The sequence below is a fragment of the Hydra viridissima genome, unplaced genomic scaffold (assembly GCF_058129835.1).
Source record: "Hydra viridissima isolate aposymbiotic clone 2 unplaced genomic scaffold, HvirCarnegie_v1 scaffold_2, whole genome shotgun sequence".
NCBI lineage: Eukaryota > Metazoa > Cnidaria > Hydrozoa > Anthoathecata > Hydridae > Hydra > Hydra viridissima.
Window position 1 is genome coordinate 2,547,429 of NW_028324301.1, and position 22,365 is coordinate 2,569,793.

The following is a 22,365-nucleotide window of genomic DNA, read 5'->3' on the forward strand; positions in this document are numbered from 1 at the left end:
TTTAGGATGGTCCTCCTGAAACTTTTCATATTTGTATAAAAAAGCTTCCAAAAAATGTTTAATAAAAAAATTTCATGGAAAAACACAACATTCAATTTACATTTCGCTGAGTGCCGCAGCTTTTCATTTTAACGCCTGGTTTCTCTCGCCTTAAGATGTCTATTAATCTTTTCCAACGTTTGGAATGAGAATCAGCGTTTTTTCGTTTGAAAATCGCCTGTATATTTAAAAACATTTAGGTCCAGCCAAAGGATTAACTGTCGAAAATTACTTCAAAATGACCGAGATGATTATCAAAATGTATGTCGATCACAAAATCGTCTTCGTCAGCAAATCGTTCTACCAATTGGTCGTCAATATTCACTAGAATTCTGAAAAACACATTGGCTCTAAAACATGCAATATGAAAAAGACTAAGGAAAGGTGAGGCAGGATCAGTTCCTATAAAAACCCTTACCCTTTTTTTGTTTTTTTTAAGATGCTTCGAATCATTTCAGAAGGGATATTATACTTTTTTGAAATCTAAAAATAGTGAAAAAATATATTTAAACATATTGCTAAAAATAACTGTTGAGATTTTTGTTTCAAAGCAAAACTTAAGTTAAAACTCTAAAAGCTTACAGCGTCTTTCAGAACATTTAGTGTGGGCGAAGTTAAAAGTAAAGCATTATACGCTTTTTCTTCTTCTTTTCGAACGTATATCGTCACAACTAAAAATTATTAAATGCCACTTACAGAATTAAGGAAGCAAAACAAATTAAGAACAAAATTTGGAAAATTAGAGATTTACCACTATCTTTCTGGTAAACTCGCGGGGTTTTCGACTTTGGATAAACATCGAGGTTTTCGAGATAATCCTGTAAAGAACGCTTCCTTTTAATATTGCTATTTCTTTTTTTTTTTTAGTCTGACAGCCCTAATGTGACCGATATTCTGAAGGTGACATTTCATTTAAGAATACATAGGAAAGAAGTTATTATAAAAAACTGAGATTTTTATATGAAAACCTATTTAAAAAAATAATCTTACGCTAGCATTTGATAAGGCAGTATTGAAACCTCGTTTTGTCTCTCTTTCTCTTAAAACATCGAAAAATTCAAAACTCAATTAAATTAGTTTAATATAAAACCTGAATAGCACTCATATAACAAGCAAATAAATAGCACTCATATAACAAGCAAATAAAAACCTCTCATATAACAAGCAACTGCAAAAGTAATTAGTTTTACTATCTTACTTTATTTTCGTAATAAAATTTCCTGGTGATGGAAGACTTAAAGAAGAAGTCTCCGCCTCCAAGGGCTAAAATATGAATAATGCATTTGACAATTTTAATTTATCTATCTGTGTGTGTGTGTGTGTGTGTGTGTGTGTGTGTGTGTGTGTGTGTGTGTGTGTGTGTGTGTGTGTGTGTGTGTAGTGTGTGTGTGTGTGTGTGTGTGTGTGTGTGTGTGTGTGTGTGTGTGTGTGTGTGTGTGTGTGTGTGTGTGTGTGTGTGTGTGTGTGTGTGTGTGTGTGTGATAAAATGACTGAAAGAAGATAGGGGAAAAAAATTAAATTTACCGATATAATTTGTTTATCTTTCACCGGGATAAATACAAAGGATTTTGTTATTGGAAATGGTGAATCTTTAAGAACGGTTACTTTATTCGCAATTTGAAATGGGCTCACTTCTAACGTACTGAAATCTGCACACACAAAAAAAAAACAGTAATAATAATAATAAAAAGGTTTATTAAAATAGATTCTTAAATCAATTTTCAGACCGACTGCGTACATCAGTTACAAATCCTCTCACTGATGTGTGTAACAGTTTGAAAACTCAAAGTCATCTATGAAATAGCATACTGTATATATAAAATTATCCAGAGTAATTCTAATCAGTACAACTTATCTGTGCGACGCTTGGGAAAGTAAAAAATAGTTTTTCAAAAAGTAAAACGTTTCAACCAAATTCTGTTTCTAAACGTCAGCGAAAATGGTGGGAAAGTTGTTTGCCAACAACTCAATTTTAATTGGTTTAATTTTTTTTTTTTTGAGCATTTTAATTGGTTTACAGATTAAAAATCTTACTGATGACACATGCTTTCGATTAAATGAATTTAATAATAGCGTTATTGTATTGATACCTCGCTCTACTGTTATTGGGAAACCAAACACTCCACAGAATATCTTCAAAGTGTATTCGAGATTTTAAAAATGAATTAATGAAAATAAGTGAATCAGTTTTTTTTTTTTTTTTTTTTTTTTTTTAAATAGAAAACCATAAATTTAGAACTGATTTAAAACAAAAACAAAATAATTTAACACAAAATGTAGACTGCGTAGGTTACCTGGTCCTTGTTTTAAATATTTCACCATTCGTTTTCCAACAGTCTTTGATTCTTCTTTATTTTTTCTTTCGGCTCCCTAACAAATAAAAAGAATATAACAATGGTTCTTGCATTTAGCGAAAAGCAAATGACTAGAGAAGCTTCTTTAGAGATTACAAAAATCCTTTCTGCATACTTTATCAAAAATACCTTGTCTCTAAAAATCTTTATTTTACAAAAAGCTTGGTGAACGGGCTGAGAATTTTCCGACATATCTTCGTAGGTATCAATCTGAATATGAAGCGGTAGTCCCTATCAAAAAGTATATAAACTAACTTTAACTACTGAAAAAGACGATCAAAAGGAAAATACAACCTCATGGAAAAACATATTTAAACAATTCGAAAAACTAAATTCGCCATAATTCCTTAATCTCGATATCTTTATCTGTAATAAGTAAAAAAGATATTCACTTGGTTGGCGATTGAATGTAGTGACACATCGCAAGTTTAAAAAGATCTCTTTTAATGGCGACCAAAAATTAACTATTACAGTCGTAAACAACGCAAAAAATACTTCTAGTTCATCGTTTGCATGTTTGAATAAATATCAAAATCAATCAAGGTTGAAAAAAAAAAAAAAAAAAAAAAAAAAAAAAAAAAATTTAGAGACTTGACCGTTTAAATAATTAAAAAAAAAAAAAGTTTCATTTGCTTTATAAATATACTTCTTCATATTTAGTAATGCATTTTTATATTGGATGTATGCAAAAAAAAAAAAAAGTATAATTATGTTGGATTTAGCATAAAATATTTACTTTTAAACAATATTTCAAATGCTGCATAAAATATAAACAGAAAGAAATTTCAAAAAATCAAAACGTAGGATATTTAATCATGATTCAATTACACCTTGCTAACAATACATATCTCCGCGATACAGCTTTAGAAAACGCAAATAAAATGTTTTGAATTAATGGATAAAGCTAGTTATTTCCTTTTTTCAAAACATGACCACAAAGCTATCTGGGTAGACCAGTTTGGAACTAGAAATACAAGTAATCTGATAACACGAACTGACATAAATGGCATCAAAACTAAGATTAACTTATTGATAAGACGTGACGGTATAACGCGGCACTCGAATGCAAAAGTTTTATGGAAAATAACAATGAAGATCAATAAAAATGTTCAGAGTACTGAATTCCTGCGTGAATTTTAACGGCGCGACATTTTAATTACTGAGAACAAACGTTGATAGTTTGTAGCTGGTTTCTGAGAGTAATAACAAAAAGACAAACTACTTTCACATTCATATACTAAAATATTTTTCACGTTTAGAATTTAGATGAGACGGCTTTTTCTAGAGGAAAAAAAAAATTATAATTGAAATTTTTTATTTTTCTCTTGCTAATATATTAAATATAAATCATGATTTGAAAATAAAAAATTTGAGAGAAAAAAAAAATGAAACCAACTTTTTTTTAATCGATAAATAACACAAAAAAGCGGAGAACAGGTTAATGACATTTTCAATGAATTATATCTCCACAAGTATAGGAACTGTTCTATAATCTGTTTGTTTATCTTGTTTGTCAATGTGTAAACTAGGAACTAAAATAATAAACTTTCATTTTCATAAAAAGCTTTGATTTGTTAAGTAACTATATTTAGGTCTTGACGAATTAAAAATTTAAATTATTTGTGCTTTTCGTCTATAACAAAGTCTACAGGATACCAACTTTAAGATTAAAACATGTGCTTAATTTAAATAACAATCTTTGAAAATTCTCGAACAATAAAAATCGTGTAAAATGTTTTTTTACAAGATTCTTGAGGAAAGATAGTTGAAGAATTTAATGCAAATTAGTCTCTCATAAAAACACAAACGCAAACGATTAATCAATACAGATTACGCGCTGGTTAATAACTTGATCATAAAACAATTTGAGACTATATTACATACAACGGTGATTTAATAGATTATGCAACGAGTTCGAGAATAGAAAGGCGGTCTAAAATGTTTTTGAAATTTAACTCTTTATAAGATAAATACTAGGAAAATACGAAAATGATCTCAAATTACAGTTTTAACTTTATTTTATAATCGTTTTTTTATATTCGATAGTATAACTAATTTATCATCGATTATTTGATAACATACGAGGGAGAGTCAAAAATTTTATGCACTTTTGTTTATTCAATATATTTATCAACAATAACATTGATAAAAAAATACATCATTTTTCTATATATCCTCCTTGTTTTTCAACGCACTTGGTCCATTGGTCAACAAGATTGCATTTTTTCGCCAAGAAGAATGTTTTTTGGTTGGTCCTGCAACCATTTATACGCCGCTTTTTTTACATCTTCATCCATAGAAAGTTACTGACCTCGTAAACCGTTTTTAAGCGGTCCAAAGATATGATAGTCAGAAGGGGCGATATATGGGCTGAGCTTTCGTAGGGTCGGTGTTCCAGCACCTCAAAACTTAATTGGCTAATGGTTTGAAAAAAATGAGCAGCGTGTGTGGGCGTGCATTGTCATGCAACAACAAAACTGAATTAACAATAGGCCTCGACGTTTGGTGTGAAATGATGGCTTCAACTAACTGGCCAGTAAATGAATGTATCTTGCACTGTTGATCGTGCGCCTCCTGTTCCAGGTAATCTTTAAGTATAGGACATTTTTGTTCCCAAAAAAGGTTAACGTTACTTCTCCTGCAGAAGCCTGAGTCTTGAATTTCTTCGTAACTGACAATCCAGGATGTTTCCACTTCATACTGTCTTTTCGATTCTAGCTCATGATAGAACCACATTTCATTTCTGAAATGTATTTCTCAAAAAATTTTCGCCTCAAGTGGTGTAACGATTGAACAAACGTTGACAAACCTCAAGGCGCTTGTGCTCGTCAGTACAAGGAAACCCTTCTCTGCCTCGGAACCCATCTCTCATGCAAACTTTATAAAAACCCAAGTTCATTATGAATGATTCGAAAGACAGAGCCATGACTAATCTGCAGAGAACAAGCAACGTCATCAATAGTAATTCGCCAGTTCGACATTACTATGTTGAACTTGCTGAATCTTCTCATCAATAGTAGAGGTTAAAGGGGGTCTTGCTCCCTCTTCGTGCGTCACGCTTGGCTGGCCACATTTAAGCATATCTATCCACTTGCAAACACTTCTACCTATAAGTGCACTGTTCTCGTATTTTAATAAGAGCTTCCGATGAAATTCAGCCTCTGACACTCCTTCTGACCAAAGAAATCGGATGACGGTTCTTTGTTCTTCCTTGATGACTGATAGTGGAGCGTCCGTGTTTAAACTGTAAGACACAAAACTAACTGGCGCTATTAGTCTCAAGCTTTGATCACGTGATCACAACTCTACCAAATATTATTACGCATGTGCAGAACGCAGTATGATAATACTAAATATGTGCTGTGGCGAAAATGCATATAATTTTTTACTTACTCTCGTACTTTTATCAATTATCTTTAATCTATACTATTTTAAAAGAGAATGATAAATGAGTAGATACGAGAGTAATGAACAAAACTTTTACACATTCAAAGAACAAAAATGACACGACTGTACGCTGCTATTAGTAACTACACGACTGTACGCAACCTTAAAAAACGACACGGCCGCACGCAATCTTTAAAAAGAAATAACGGCTTAAGGTTTTAAAAAGATTTTTCTTAAAACTTTATACAAAGTAAATATTTAAATGTATAGTTGATTGCAAATATATTAATCTATTTTTACAACAGATTCACATTTATTACATAAAATGCTCTATACAGATTCTTCTGTGTAAATATAGCCTTTATTGTTGATTGATGTGATCCAAAGCAGCATACACCAATAAAGATTTCCATGATAGCTATTTATTTCCTAATAGACTATCTATCATCTTTATTATTTCTCTATGAATAAAGCATTTGAATTCCATAACTGCAGTTTATTGTCATTATTTTGTATCCCTCAACTTCACTTCCAGAAAGAATTTAACAAGGCCTTTGAACACTTTAGTAGCTTGTGACTCATTTTGAAACGAAATTCAGCCAAATTATGGCTGTTCTTCCTCTCTTCTATAATTATTATATCACAGTAAAGTTGACTCTTTTGAACTTCACTGCTGATCTCATTTTATGAAAATTTTACCAACTTAATGCCTAACCCAAATAAAATACCGACGAATGGGGTGAACTTATAACAATCAAAAACTAGTGTTTCAATGGGAAATTTAAAAAAAAAAAAAAAAAAAAAAAAATACCTTAACACCTTTTTGTGGAGTAAAATCAGTACTCAAACAATTTATTCGAAGTGACACCTAAAAAAATTGTAAACCTTTCCTTAAATAACTGAGCATACTTTAAGAATGCAACTGTAAATAGAATCGTTTTGAATAATGATTGAGTAACTCACTTTTGCTTTTAAACAAGGTGACCACAAGAAAGCCAGTGCATTATAGCCATACTCTTCATTATCAATAATTACATTTTGACAAGCTTTTCTCTCAATATCAAATGCTCGTTGATTTGGATTAGGTTGCTGGTTGTACCAATACTTCCAGTTGGTTAACTCACTCATCTCATCTTTTTCATCACGAAAAACCAGATGAATGATTGACTAATGGAGAAATATTAGCAAACCTTGAAACGAAATGAAAAAACTTTCTTCATTTTTACTTTAACTGTAATAAAAAATATCAAAAATTTCATAAAAGATATAAAAGAAAGGATTCAAAATGTGTTGCAAATCAAATGCATTTTCCGGTATCTTTACACATATTACCTTTAATATTGTTACATAATTTTTTGTGTATAATGATTTAACTGTAATAGATTTCAAATAGTGAGTTTAACTTGCATGAAAAACTACTGAAAAACAGTCATTTAATCATCTGGTTACAAGAATGTAATTTTAACAAAATCAGAAATTGGAAAACACTTAAAAATTAATTCACCTTTGCTCTGCTGCATTTATTTTCAATAACTGACTCAAACGTGATGAAGTAAAATTGACCTAAGTAATAATAAGTAATAATAAGATGAACATTTTAAAATATAAAGAATGACAACTTTAGCATCTAACAACAATAACATCAAAATAAAGATACTACAATAAAAATATATAATATAAAAATATAATATTAACGATATTGCTTTATTTTTACAACAATAAGTATTCTTTAACTTTGGAAAAAAAAACTAAATATGTAGCAAATGAAGCTATTTTTAAAATCTAATTAATAGTGAATTAATAATAAAATACTAAAAATAAAGTAACCAAATAAACTTAAAGAAAAAAAAAACACACCTTTATTTAGATAAGTCAATGATTCCTCTTCACGTTTTTGAACAACAGAAGTCTGAGCTTCAAGTATAAAAACATACCTAATAAACAAAATAAAAACAAAAAAATAAAAACAAAAACAAAAAAAGGCTTTGCTACCAACTGATATTATCTTTATTACTTACTGCTATTTTATTATGCATATACACTTATATTTAGGAAGTTGTAAAGTATATAACTTACTTTAAATTTGTATCATGATTAACCTTTCTAACATAAGGAAAAGTGTTTCGCGACATCTAAACATAAACAACATACACAACAATGTACATTACAACAACAATGAATGGAACAACAAAGAAAAGTTGAACAATAGATGAATGCAAAAAAACCCTGAGTTTTTCAACTTTTGGAAAAAGTGTTGTTTTGCTTTAAGCAGAAGTTTTATTTTTTTGTAATAATAGTTATCATTTTTTTATTGTAAAGTTACAAGCAAACAAAAACATAAAACAGTTTTGAAACTTTCAAAGTTTTTGCTGTTGTCAATGCTTCTATGTTATATATTTTAATATTTTCACAAACAATAAAAAATTTTATTAGGTCTTTTTGTTGCTGGGATGAAAAACAAATTCCTATTTATTGCTCATAATTAACTGTCAAATTAAAACACAGATAAACCTTGCCTTGATACCTTATTATTTAATTGCATTTTAATTTTCAGGCAGTAGGCACAATAATTTTGTCAAAATTTTGTCAAGAAAATAATTTTGTCTAAATTTTGTAAAGAAAAGAATTCAAGAGAAAATAACAGCATTAAAACCACAACAAAAACTTACAAGTTTATCAGGTGAGTTTGAAACAGACGTGCTATACTCAGAACTAAGAAAGAAAATGGTTTTGTATGAAAAACAAATTTTTTCCAGTATTTAGAAGTTTACTAAAAATATAACAAATGTCATCATAATCTTCCTACAATTTACTTTATAGCTTTAACTCTATTTAACTATATTTATTATAATCTAAAATTAAATATTGTATAATATAGAATGTAGAGGTTCCTATCAAATCCTAACAGTTGCTTTGTTATAAGCACCAAACTGGTGATGACAAATCATTTTCTAGTTAAATACACTGAGATGTTTAAATACAGGGTGACCACAAAGTATCCGCACACGAGACGGTTTCATCTTGTGAAAATATAAGCATAAAAGCACTTATGTATTTTCTTATTTATTTGTTGTTTTTGGTTAATATTATGTCATAAACTTTATTTACTTTACTTTATATACTTTGTAAACTATGTTCAATTGGTTTTTTTAGAATGGTGCGCGTTTCTCCTTATGGTCAATCTATCATCGAGTTTCACAAAAAAGGCTACTCAGCGAGCTACATTCAGAACCGTTTACATGCGCCAAGACGGACAATTTACGACACAATTAAACGCTTTGACGAGTTGGGAACAAGTTCTAATCATCCAAAATCCGGAAGACCTCGAACAGTGATCACTGCGAGCAATGTGAAAAAGGTACGCGATCGCCTGCGTTTGAACCCCAATCAATCTGCTCGAGGTCTCGCAAAGAAAATGGGGATAAAACGAACTTCAATGGCAAAGATAATCAAAAAGAAGCTTAAGCTCAAACCATACAAGAAGAACAAGTCGCAACTTCTTTCTCAAGCAGCTAAAGTCAAACGTAAAGACCGTTCTCTTGGACTTCTGCACCGTTTCAACGGAATTGATTATCGCAACATCTTGTTCACTGACGAAAAGATTTTTACAGTGGAAAGCATTCTTAATAAGCAGAACGATCGAGTTTGGGCAAAATCTCAACCAAATGTCTCGGTTTCACGCAGTTCTCATCCTGCTTCAGTTATGGTATTCGCCGGGATAACGGCTCATGTTAAGACACCGCTCATATTTGTTCCACAAGGTATAAAGGTCAACGGTGACAATTATTTGGATATGCTCAAGAAAGAAATTGTTCCTTGGGCTCAAAAAGAACTTGGAAATCGTATTTGGACGTTCATGCAAGATGGAGCTCCAGCCCATAAAAAGAAGACAGTTCAGGATTTTTGTGCGGCAACTTTTCCTGATTTTATCAACTTTTCTCAATGGCCACCATTGAGCCCCGATCTTAACCCGATGGATTTCTCAGTCTGGAGCGTCCTAGAAGGAAAGGCATGCCAAAAGCCGCATAAAAATATTGAAAGTTTAAAAAAATCACTACTGAAAGCTTGGGATTCTCTGGACCCTGCCTACTTGCTCGCCACCGTCGAAGCATTCCCGAGACGCCTACAGGCCTGTTATTTTGCTGATGGAGGAAAATTCGAATTCAATCTTTGAATCATAATTGTTATAGTTCAATAAATGTTTTAAAATAAAATTTGTGTTCCAAATACTTTCTACATGCTTTTTATTAAGCTCTTTATCTGTGCGGATACTTTGTGGTCACCCTGTACACTGAGATGCTTAAAATTGATGATAAAAAGTTGTAAAAGATTGATTTATTCATTTTATGCTTTCACTGAGCCTATGCTTTATGGCTGCTGAGATTACATTTTTAAAGAAAGTTTCTACACATAAGAATTGCATTAACTGTAAAAGTTACTAACATACATATTTTCTGTTTTACAGGAAGGTGTTGACTGTGTTCTTTTAATACCACTGGATAGCTAGAAAATGATGAAAAAATTTTAAAGTTTAAAATTTTTTATTAGTCTTGCTAACTATAATAGAAATTTGTTAACATTATTAAAAATTACTTTGTTTATTATTATTGTTAATAAATACATATTCAACTTATATTTTTCAGCTAATAACATATAATTTCAACTTAAGTAGAAAAAAGAGAAAGAGAAGCTGTATTTTACATACTGCATTTATTTGAGAAAATGGAATGCAGGACTTTCCAGTTTCAGGAAAACTAGAGTAAAGAAAAGCATTAAACTCACTAATTAAATTCAACAATATAAAAAATCAATTACATTAACTAAAATCAGCAATATATATACATATATTCATATATATACATATATATAAACATATATATACATATATATACACATATATACATATATAATGACAATTATCAATCAAACAAAAATTTTAACACCTCCTGCTGTTTTGAGTAAAGAAAAAAAGAAAAAAAAAACAATATAGTATTAACCTATGTCTTATTTCCAGCGCAGGACTTCCATCTCGCTAAAATATAAACAATTTGAAAAAAAATGTAACATTTTTGAAAAGGTTAAACCATCTATTGGCTCTTTTTGACTAATAATTCCATAAAGATATAAAATTCAAGTGTCTTGTAATTTGTTAAATTAATTCAACCAAATTCATCATCTTCTCCATGTTCATTAATTTATAATACCGCTAACTATAACTATATTAACTACTTAATATTTTGAAAAAATTATGGCAAATATCAGACAAACATTTGGCATGTTATACTTACCACTGCTTCTTGTTCATAAAAAATTCATTTTTTTTATCACTGCTTCTTGTTTGTATAAAATCAATTTAATTAACACTGCTCTTTTTTTTATATATGAATTTGTTTTATAAGAAACAAATCATTTATCAGTTCATAAAAAAACTATTTTGCTACTGCTTTTTTTTCATCATAAGGTATTACTACAATTATATTTTAAAAAAAAAATTAATCCGGATGAATGATTTGTGCTCTAAAATAGACAATCAAAAAAATGCTAATGAAATGTTTTATCACTTTTAATTCAATAATTGGCCTATTAAATGATGACAAAAAATATAAAATACAAAAATCTGAGTGAATATGTTGCAAAACATTTTGGTTAACTGGACTCCTCTCATCAAAATCACCAAGTAGTGAAAAAGAACAGGAAACACAGTCAAGGTTTCACATTCTTGATTAAAAACTTCCATTTTTATTGTAAATTGTAACAATCATTTTTTACCACTGCTTTTTAATTAAAAGAAATAACTTATTTTGCCACTGATTTTTGTTGACAAAAAATTACTCATTCTACCAATTCTTTTTTGTTCACCATAAAATAATTATTTAGCAACTGCTCTCCATGTTGGTAAAAAAAAACTTATTGTTTTGTCATTGCTTCTTTGACCATATGCAATTACTTATTTTAATATGCTTGCTAATAAAAATGATAATAACTTAAAAGGAATTATAGAATAATTGTTAGAAGAATGAAATAACAGTCCAGCTACACTTTTAAAAGAATAACTTAGCAAACAAGTTATCCAAAAGTCCTACCATCTTTCTATCACAATCACATGCATCACTCACTCAATCATTTATGCCTTACTTGTGTCACAAGATGGAGTAACAGGTTTTTATATCCTTTACAAAACTGATTTATTTGTATTGTTTATGGTTATTCAGGATATACAAGTAAGCTTACCTGTTTTTCAGGTATGTTAATACCTTCTGGATTGTCATCAACGCTAAAAAGTCAAAAATAATTCCTTTTAAAATAGTTTTTAAATAGAAGTTAATAATTAAAAAACTTGATTAAAAAAATTGAAATATAGATATACAAGTTTTAAAAAAATTAGAAATAATGACAAAGATGAAAATTTAAAAAAGGATGGATTGACCTATTAAAGCCTGAATCAACATCCATTTTTTTTTTTTCTTTACATTCATTATAAAATGTTTTTTAGGTTAAAAAAATTTGTAAAACAATATTGAATGAACAGACTATATTTTACAAATTATGTTGAAGCCTTATTCTCTAATTATTAGACAGGATATTTTTTTAAAGATATCTATAGATTTTTACTAAGCTTTTACATGCACAATTTAAAAAACAATCTAAACAATAAGTTGATGTCTTGTGTTTTTTTCCAGTAGCAATATACTACTTATAAAATATACTTTACAATAATATAATATTGACTATTAACAATGATTACATAATTTAGGAATGTTTTTTTAAACAGTACCAAAGAACAGTTATGTTCTTTTTAAACATTAAGCAAAATAAATTTAATGAGTGTTTATTTCAGGTTACTTGCTTTTTAACTAAGTAGCATAACAGTTGAATTTTTATAGACTCAACCATGAGCTTATAATGCTTAAGGCATAATCAATGTGTAAAACTTACAGTAAAGCATATATAAAAATTTTCAATTGTTTATATTTGCAGTTTTATATATTTAAGGCTATAAAAAATGCAAGCAATAACTTTATTATTATTTTTAAAAAAAAAAAAAAAAAGAAGTTATTTCAGATACAAATACAAATCAGCTCGCAATTGATTATTAGATACATAACCTGCACTAAGATTCTTTCTAAATTAATTCTTAACACATCAGATAATACGCTAGTTTTCTACTAATCTAGCAAAAACTTATATTGTCTTTAAGAGATACTTTAAATAGAAATATATCAGAAAAGAAGGATTAATAACCTTTTAACAAGCAAAAAAACTATAATTACTGAAAAAATTATCTTGAATCCTGATTAACTTGAAATACAAAAGCAGATTTAGTTACCTAGTAACGGAAGAATGACCAGGTGATGGCGGATCCTGTCTTGATTCATCAGTCATGCCATAATAGTCATAGAGAAAACTTACTTGATTACTCATATTATCTTCACTTTGGTTAACTAATAATGGTGAAGGGGATAGTAAATCAGGCATAGCAAAACTTGATTTCCATATTTTATCTTCAGTTTCTCGAACAAAAGCAGGAGTAAGATAAACAAAACTTTCTTCGGGTGAGGATTCAGATTCTGACGGAAGTTCATTGAACTTTTTGAACATACTCGTCATCTAAAAACTTAACTAATCCACACCCATAATTACTTTACTAAAAAAAAGGTTTAATTTAGTTTAGATATTTTTTATACATATAGTATATAAAAATAATACATATATATAAATGACATGTATATAATATAAAACAATATGTATATAAAAACAATATATTTAAGAATAGATATATACAAGCAATATATATACAAATGTTTTAGAAAAGACAAAGAAAAAAGTAGACTGGTAACCCAGTCAGAAGCTTTTTAAAAATCTATTCTTAATTTTATCAATTACTTGAAACAATAATTATTGAATGGACTAGTTTAGGAAAACAAGAGAAATTTTTTAACATTTTTAAAGAAAAGTTTTTAAATAGTTTTTAATGGCAGCAATAACGTTAAATTTCACACTGCTATTTTTAAGCACAAACACAGAAACACATTATCAAATTTGTAGCACAATTACAACACTACATTGAAATCAACCATGCAAGTAAAAAAAACCTCTAAGAACTAACACAAATAAATCAACAAAGTTATTAATTACCCTGTTTGGATACTTAAGGAAAAAAAAAAAAAATCGTAAAATCCAAATTACTTCATGAAAAGTGATTTAGATCTCTATGCAAATACGTTGTTAAAAACAACATTGCATGTGTGCTAAGTTGATTGTTGCAAAACAAATCTGATGACAATAAGTTCTATTCAATTTTTGAACACAAAATAAACACATAGAAAGTTATTTGATTTTTTTTTAAGATTAAAGAAATTTCTAGGTAACAAAACACAAAAATTTATATGTTAATAGTAAATTACATCACTTTAGATCTGAAGAAATTTCTTTTTTATTCTTTCTAAATTCAATTTTTTAAAATATTAATTAAAAAACCACAGTATAATATTAAACAGCTGATCTCCATTTTTTTAACCATATAAACCTCTTCAAATTCAACAATTTTTCTCAGCTTATAAATACCAATATCAGCATCAATACTTAAGTCAACAAATGAATAATTCTTAGTAAAAGTTAGTTCAATGCAACATACAGGTAGATTTTTTTCAATATACAAAATTGTTTATTTTAAACAAGAAAACAACTTACATGTTTAAGTTGACTATAATTTGAATTTAACCTTTTTTTTCCTATTGTACTCTTTTGTACATATAAAAGATCTTATTTAAAAATTACATTTAAATCATTTCTTTAAAAAACTGAACTGAAGTTGGTATAGAAATCCAAACACATAAAGTATAAAAACTTTAGTGAGATGAGTTACAAAAACTTGACTGAGATGAATAAGTGTGTGTGTGTGTGTGTATGTGTGTGTGTGTGTATACATATATATATATATATATATATATATATATATATATATATATATATATATATATATATATATATATATATATATACCTGCATGTTACTGGAACAGTAGACAAGTTTAGCTACACAACTAGCAGAAAGATTGCTTCATAGTTTGGCATATATAAATGCAAAATTTACCTTAGAAAATTTTAGGAGAAAAAAAATACAAAACTAATTTTCTATTAAAGTTTTAAAACTATATTTTACATGTGCAGCGACATAATACTACCTTAGAAAATGACCTAACATTCATCATACCCCATGCCTAAACATCATAACCCGATCCAACACCCGATAATTTAGCTTTTTTAATTTGGTTTACTTATCAAAAATACATTAAATTCAAAGAACTCATTATAAAGTTAACTAAACAGTAGCTCTTTTTCTGTAGAAGGTGTGAGCGTGACATTTCAACGACAACTTTGCAGGAGTTAGTTAGCTAGTTTCACTCATCTTATAGACGACATAATTAAACTAGCGAGGCTTTTCCGTTTCCAAAATTTGTTGAATGAGCGAGGTAAAAAAAATATTTTGGACCGAATGAAATAAGTTGTAATAAGCCATGTTGCAACACGTTTATGGTCAGTAAATATATGTAATATTTATTATATATAAACATTTAAATGTGTATAAAAATTTAAAAATAATTAAGAGTAATTATCACCTGGGAGAAGATATCCATCAAAATAATTCTTATTAACTTAGTTTTTACATGAATTTCTACAGTGACACTGTTTTACCAACGACCTGTTTTTAGTTTTTCGTTTGGAATTTATCTTTGTTAAAAAGATTTTTTTATCTAAGCAACCTTTTATAACCGCTAACTAATAATCTAGTAGTTATAGGCTTTTCTGTCTTTAGTCACGAGCTCAATCTGTCATTATAATAATCGCAGTCATTCTCGCAGTTTGTAGTTAGTGAGCGCGATATCATAAGTTTGTTTTGGTTAGGTGACCATGCTACCACTATAAATAGGGATTTTCATGACGGATGCGTTTTCAATAAAACTATCTAATTACTGAATTCTTTCAGTAACCGAATACGGGACAATAAAAGAAAATTTCTTCGGTAATTTTACCAGAAAATGTCTTTGAACATTTTATCAGAGAAAATCGTAGTAAAAATAAAAGGAAAAAAATAAAGGCGTCTACTGAGTATTTTTAAATTGGTACTGCGTTTAAATTGTGCTTACGAAAGGGCGCCTTTCTGAAGAGTCGTACTTTATAAATAAAACAATTAAACCAAATTAAAAAATTTGAGAAAATTAAAATTTTTTCAGCGAAATTGTAAAATTACAATAGCAGTTCGTAAATGTAACATGTAAAATTACAACCTCTCTTTGATGCTTAATATTTTTTTAGTAGCTCAAATAGATACTGAAGAAATATTTCTTTTTACGCTATAAAACTAAGATTATGTCAAAAATATTACTAGTAAAAGTCTTAGAAAAAGGAAAGAACTAAACAAAAAATGTAAATGATAAATGTGCTTTATAGGTATATTTAACAACAATGGCAGGTATTAAATCTACGATACGATCAATTTTGTATTAAAGTTTTTTGTTTTTTTTTTCTCTAATGGCGTTGATGCTATTAACTGTCAGAACGAAAAGTGCCGATGACAAAGGATATTTTGGGGATTATCTTGGATGTATTGAAAGCTAGTCTAGATGACAAATATAAAATTCTAAATAAAATTGAATATTTGCTGCCTAATTTTTCATAGGTAAAGAGCAAGTGTTTCTAAATCCTTTATGTTTAAAAAAATTAAGACGAATGACCAATTTTCTAAAACAAATCTTGATGTTTTTCGCTATACGTATCGAGACAAAGACTTAAATTGAAAAAATTTGATTTCGTCAACGCTTTTGAAGGGTTTCCATGGATAATAATCTGAAAGTATTACCAGTAAACCTCATAAGCTGCGAAAAGGTCAGATACCAATTAACAAATTAACAAAAGTTTCGTTACGGTTGATTTATTTACTAAACACTATTAATAGAAATACCATTATTAAGATTTAAAGAGAACAAGAATAGATTAAAAAACTTTTAAATCGTCGATATGTTACAATTCCCGAAAGATTCAACGCTTAAAAATCATTTACTTTGGTAGTAAAGAAAAGAAAGACATTAAAAAACACTACTGAACGGATTAAGAATTTAGAATCTATTTTCATTTAAAATGTTTTAGCTCTTTATTAAAGAATTATTTGGAAACCTAATCAAGAAATTTTCATTTTTTATCAACCTTTGCCTTTTTTATATACACAAAAAATTACATATTGTCTTTAAATAAATAGCTTTGAATTGCATCACTTAACTTTTAGTTTTTTTATTACACAACAAAGCACTTAAATACAATTAACATAATTACACAAAGAGCATAACTTCTTAGAACGGCTTATTTATAGTTAACACTTAAAAGTATTATGATACGTCATTAAAAGTATTTTAATATTTTCTGTCGAATCTGCAATAAAAAATTTAGTTTTTTCTATGTAAACACTTTTTCTATATACCTGTAAAATCAACGAACCAACCGTCACAGAGGTAGTGAGGTCTTAAAGCCACCCAGGCACGTTCAACCCATAGCTTAGTCGTTAAAAAAAACTGACCGAAGTTGTGTGAAAATAACTGTTTGGGGTCAGTTTGATATTTCAGTCTATTCCAAGTCGTCAATGGTTTTTTCGGGGTTGATTAACTTTGTTTTTTAGGATAAGCTTGTGAACACCAACTTTCGCATTGGAATTTTGGGGTACGTTTGGTTTTTATTACCTTTTGATTACTTATAGTCACCAATGTTTTTTGCTCTTAGTTTTTATTTTCTGATGTCGACCTTTATCTTCCCCCAAATAAGGGCTTACTATGTACAAACACTTGTACCAGCTTTGGTGGTATATCACAGCACGCAGAACGCGTAAACACTCGCATGCACAAAAGTACACTAATTTTTTTCTGTTTTAAAAAATAAAAAAAGACATTTCTTTTATGCAGACATATTATCAAGCCAATAAGGCTTGAAAATCTAAGCATTGGTGCACCTTCGAGTCTCATGGTAAGGAAAAATGCGTGTACTAACGCTTTCATATTCCACCGTCAAAGTTTGCGATAGCATCCATCACATGAATGTTGCGACATCAACCGTCCCAGATCCAGGGTTACGAGTGGTTGACAGCATCGATTATCCCATCCCCAGAATTACAAAGCTCCGTCCCTCCGCCATAACGTTAATTGCATCAACAGGGAAATTATTCGCAACTGTTCCAAATTACTCGCATTTCTTCTAATTATTCATAACTGATTGCATTACTTCAGATCATTTGTAGCACTTAATTGTATTAGCAACTTAGATGTAACTTTTGACGATTGGCACGTCTAACGCTGGATTGGGAACTTGCACAAAAGTAGACTACAGCCAGTTACATTGCAATTTTTGACTAATAATACTTTTAAATGATTTTTCGCTCGCATTTGTAACAAGGCTAGTTGGCAACCAGGTAGACAACTTGTCTGGATTTTTTTCACTTTTAAGCAATGCTTGAGGGCAATTAGCACCCTGTGTAAAATTTACAAGCACTAAACAATGAAATTAAACCAATTGGCAATGTATTGGCTGTTTTTTCGGCTTCGCTTTAATGGATAGGCAGGTCCTCTGGATATGAAAAGTGTTGGATTTTCTTTTTCCTGTTCACTTCCTTCTTCGTATTCAGTATCAACATCGACATGACCTTGTGATGACTGAGTACTTGACTGGGTAGCAAACGTTTTCGAAATGTTTTGCTTTTTTACGCACGTCCCATTTTAATTTCAAAAGTTTAAAATTACATCCTTTGTAACATTATTTGAAGAAACGGAAAAGGAAACAATTCTAAAAACAAACAATGATGCTTTAACGATCGCTTTTGCTGGTTTTGACTTACCTTGAATTTAATAAATCAGAGTCGAGCATTTCAAATAAAGAGTGAGATACAGTAATATTGCCGACCGGTTTGCGTGAGTAGCATGAGGAAATACTTTAAACTTTATTTAACTGCGAAAACGCCAAGTAAAATATAATTATTGCGTTTATTACGGTTATATTCTACTTCGGTAATTTTTTTTAGAAATATCAATTATTTTTAAACAAAATGGACCTTTTTCATAGAATACACGACAGAACCGTTCGGGAATTATTTTTTTAACGGGTAACCGGGTTCGAGAACCGTTAGGATTAATAACTTTCGGGTACCGATAATTTATGTTAACCGATGATTGAGTAGGATCGGGTATGAAAAATTTCAATTACCCGATCTTATAGGCGTTATTGGGTTATACCCGTTTGGGTAGTTGGGGTCCGATAATATGATTGTTGGCTTTTATCGGTGTCCGGTACCTGTTCGGGTCGGATCTCGTTCGGTTCCTATCGGGACCCGGACATTCCCTAAACTGAACCGCAGCTCAATTTTACTTTATGCAAATTTTACGTTAAAAAAATTTTGTCTTCTGCGTAAAAACATTACCAGTACCCAAACCTTTAAAGCTGAAAAATGTGTAATTTACGCAAAAAAAAAAAGGGGGATTTTTTAACGCAAAAAAAATTTATGTTAACTACAATCATATAAACAAAACTACGCTGAACTTTTGAGTAAATTACGCAAAATTTCTCACCCAAAAAAATCTGCTGCAAATTCTAAATTTTGCGTAATTAGGCAACACTTTAACCAAAGAATGATTGTGCAAAGGAGTGCAAAGGTTCGTGATCATTCTAACTTGAAAATCCATCTACTTGAAATAGAAACTTTTATTAAAATAGTAAGTTTACACTAGAGCAAACTCACGATTAATTGCAATATAAGATATGAAAGACGTAACTATAGGCGCCCGTTACTCTACAAAACAGGGGGTTGAAAGCTGTAGTATTTACAAAAACGAATGAAAAATTTTTTATTGCAAAACATTTTAGCATTCAACTCCTTGTTTTGTTGGGTTACGGACCTCTATTCAAACACTTATGCGACGTAATATCGTTATCGTTTGTAATCGTATCGTTATGCGATTTTTTTCAAACACTTATGCGACGTAATATCGTTATCGTTTGTAATTGTATCGTTATGCGATTTTTTTCAAACACTTATGTGAATTATGTGATTTTTATATATGTGTAAAATTATATAAAAAAAAGAACAAATGAGCTAAAGAAAAGTGTTATGACCTTTCCAATATTAGTGGAGAAGAGAGGTTAACCATTCATTAAATGACAAACTTTTTTTATTTACAGCATGGAAATTCAGATTGTGATGTTATAAGTAGGGAAATAGCATTACAAACAAGGTAAACAAGGAGTGAAATATATATATATATATATATATATATATATATATATATATATATATATATATATATATATATATATATATATTTTAAATGACGACATCTTGTATGAGAGTTGAATAAATTTGATATATGAACTTCAATAAATACGAATTCTCTCAATACTAATTTTTTATTTTATCTAAGAAATTTTCGCTAGGTTATTGATACTAGCATCTTCAGCTTTAATTACAAATTGATAATAAATTAAATTACAAACAAACTTTAACGGTAACGTCACTTTTTAATGGCTTCTTTAAACTTTGCTTTAATTGGGCTTCTTTAATATTACGTAGGTATAAAAAATATGGCGTCCAGAATTTCGTTTTTACATATTGACCATCATCTAAATTCATACCTCCATTTTTAGGTCCGCAGTTGTTGAATTGAATTTCGATTGCCTCTCGAACTTTTCTTTCAAATTTTTTGGGTTCTACTTTTAGCGTCTTTACTTGATCCCATTTTATATTACGTGAACATTTAATTTTATGATGGCCAATTGCATATTGTTCTAATTTTTCTTCAAAAACATTTTTTTGGTGTTGTTTTGTTCTTGTTGCTATTTTCATTTTTGTTTCGCCGATGTATTTTTGTTTACACTCGCATTCTATTAGGTATACTCCGGGATGGCTATTTGATGGTAGTTTAGTTTTGTTGCGCGAAGTTAGCAAAGATTTAAGATTTGCACTGGATTTAAAGACTGCCCTGTAACCTGCTTTCCTAAAGATTTTTCGAAGTTTTGGTGATAATATTGGGATCCACGGTAGTGATATAGTTGGCATTTTTGCTTCGTTGTTAGATAAAACTATTTCATTATTTGAGTGTCGTTTTTTTATAACAATATTTGCAAGGTCTTGTAATTTCTTCTTTTCGTATCCATTTTCAGCAAACACATTTATTAGGAAATCGATTTCTTTATTTAAAAATTTTTTAGAGCAAATTGATAAAGCTCTATGAATAAATCCTTTAAATATTCCTTCTAAGATTTTTGGATCGTGGTTTGAATTGGGCTTAACCTGAATATTTGTTATTGCTTTTTTTCGATGTATGTTGAAATCATATTTACCTTTTTGGTTATTTGTTATTTGGATGTCTAAAAAATTTAATCTTTTGTTTTCATCTTCCAATTCAATTGTGTATTTGATGGCATGATGTTGACTGTTTAATATTTGTTGAAAACGGATGGCATTATTTTTATTTGTAAATCTTGCATGGCTATCATCTACGTACCTTTGTAAAAACAGCTAAACTCTGGAATATATCAAATGATGAAATACAGGTATCTTATGACGTTGTCAATTTATATCCATCAATTCCTCTGGGAGAGGCTACAAAAATTCTTCTTGATATGTTAGAGCACTTCCCAAATTTAAATAAACTAACAAAACTAAGCGTTTCAGAAATAAAATCACTAATAGAACTGTGTTTATATAAATGTTATTTTTTATGGAATGAAGAAATTCACGAACTTGTAGATTCAGGTCCAATAGGACTTTCACTCATGGTAGTACTTGCGGAAGGTTTCCTGCAATTTTTTGAAAATAAAGCAATCAACATTGCGCTTCATTCTAATCCACCGTTAGAAATGAAATCGTTTTTCAGGTACGTAGATGATAGCCATGCAAGATTTACAAATAAAAATAATGCCATCCGTTTTCAACAAATATTAAACAGTCAACATCATGCCATCAAATACACAATTGAATTGGAAGATGAAAACAAAAGATTAAATTTTTTAGACATCCAAATAACAAATAACCAAAAAGGTAAATATGATTTCAACATACATCGAAAAAAAGCAATAACAAATATTCAGGTTAAGCCCAATTCAAACCACGATCCAAAAATCTTAGAAGGAATATTTAAAGGATTTATTCATAGAGCTTTATCAATTTGCTCTAAAAAATTTTTAAATAAAGAAATCGATTTCCTAATAAATGTGTTTGCTGAAAATGGATACGAAAAGAAGAAATTACAAGACCTTGCAAATATTGTTATAAAAAAACGACACTCAAATAATGAAATAGTTTTATCTAACAACGAAGCAAAAATGCCAACTATATCACTACCGTGGATCCCAATATTATCACCAAAACTTCGAAAAATCTTTAGGAAAGCAGGTTACAGGGCAGTCTTTAAATCCAGTGCAAATCTTAAATCTTTGCTAACTTCGCGCAACAAAACTAAACTACCATCAAATAGCCATCCCGGAGTATACCTAATAGAATGCGAGTGTAAACAAAAATACATCGGCGAAACAAAAATGAAAATAGCAACAAG

The 22,365-nt window shown here is 29.4% G+C and overlaps 1 protein-coding gene across 6 annotated transcripts; it reads right to left on the minus strand.

The window, feature by feature from the left end:
- Positions 1–13,461, minus strand: LOC145196870 (grainyhead-like protein 1 homolog). 6 transcript variants are annotated; one of them, XM_090080446.1, is made up of 20 exons: positions 13,108–13,460; positions 12,012–12,054; positions 10,778–10,812; positions 10,486–10,534; positions 10,228–10,283; positions 8,450–8,492; positions 7,857–7,912; positions 7,638–7,714; positions 7,285–7,343; positions 6,744–6,947; positions 6,592–6,648; positions 2,523–2,624; positions 2,334–2,409; positions 1,564–1,688; positions 1,238–1,302; positions 1,030–1,078; positions 791–857; positions 622–710; positions 458–522; positions 1–371 (listed from the first exon to the last, which is right to left on the minus strand). In XM_090080446.1, exons 1-20 carry the CDS (start codon positions 13,386–13,388, stop codon positions 254–256), a joined length of 1,716 nt encoding a protein of 571 aa, XP_089936572.1. In that variant the 5' UTR covers positions 13,389–13,460; the 3' UTR covers positions 1–253. The 6 variants fall into 6 exon arrangements, with proteins under 6 accessions (XP_089936572.1, XP_089936574.1, XP_089936573.1 ...); XM_090080448.1 differs by lacking the exon at positions 13,108–13,460 and adding an exon at positions 12,887–12,948; XM_090080447.1 differs by lacking the exons at positions 12,012–12,054; positions 13,108–13,460 and adding an exon at positions 11,864–11,928.
- Between the last annotated feature and the right edge of the window lie 8,904 nt (positions 13,462–22,365).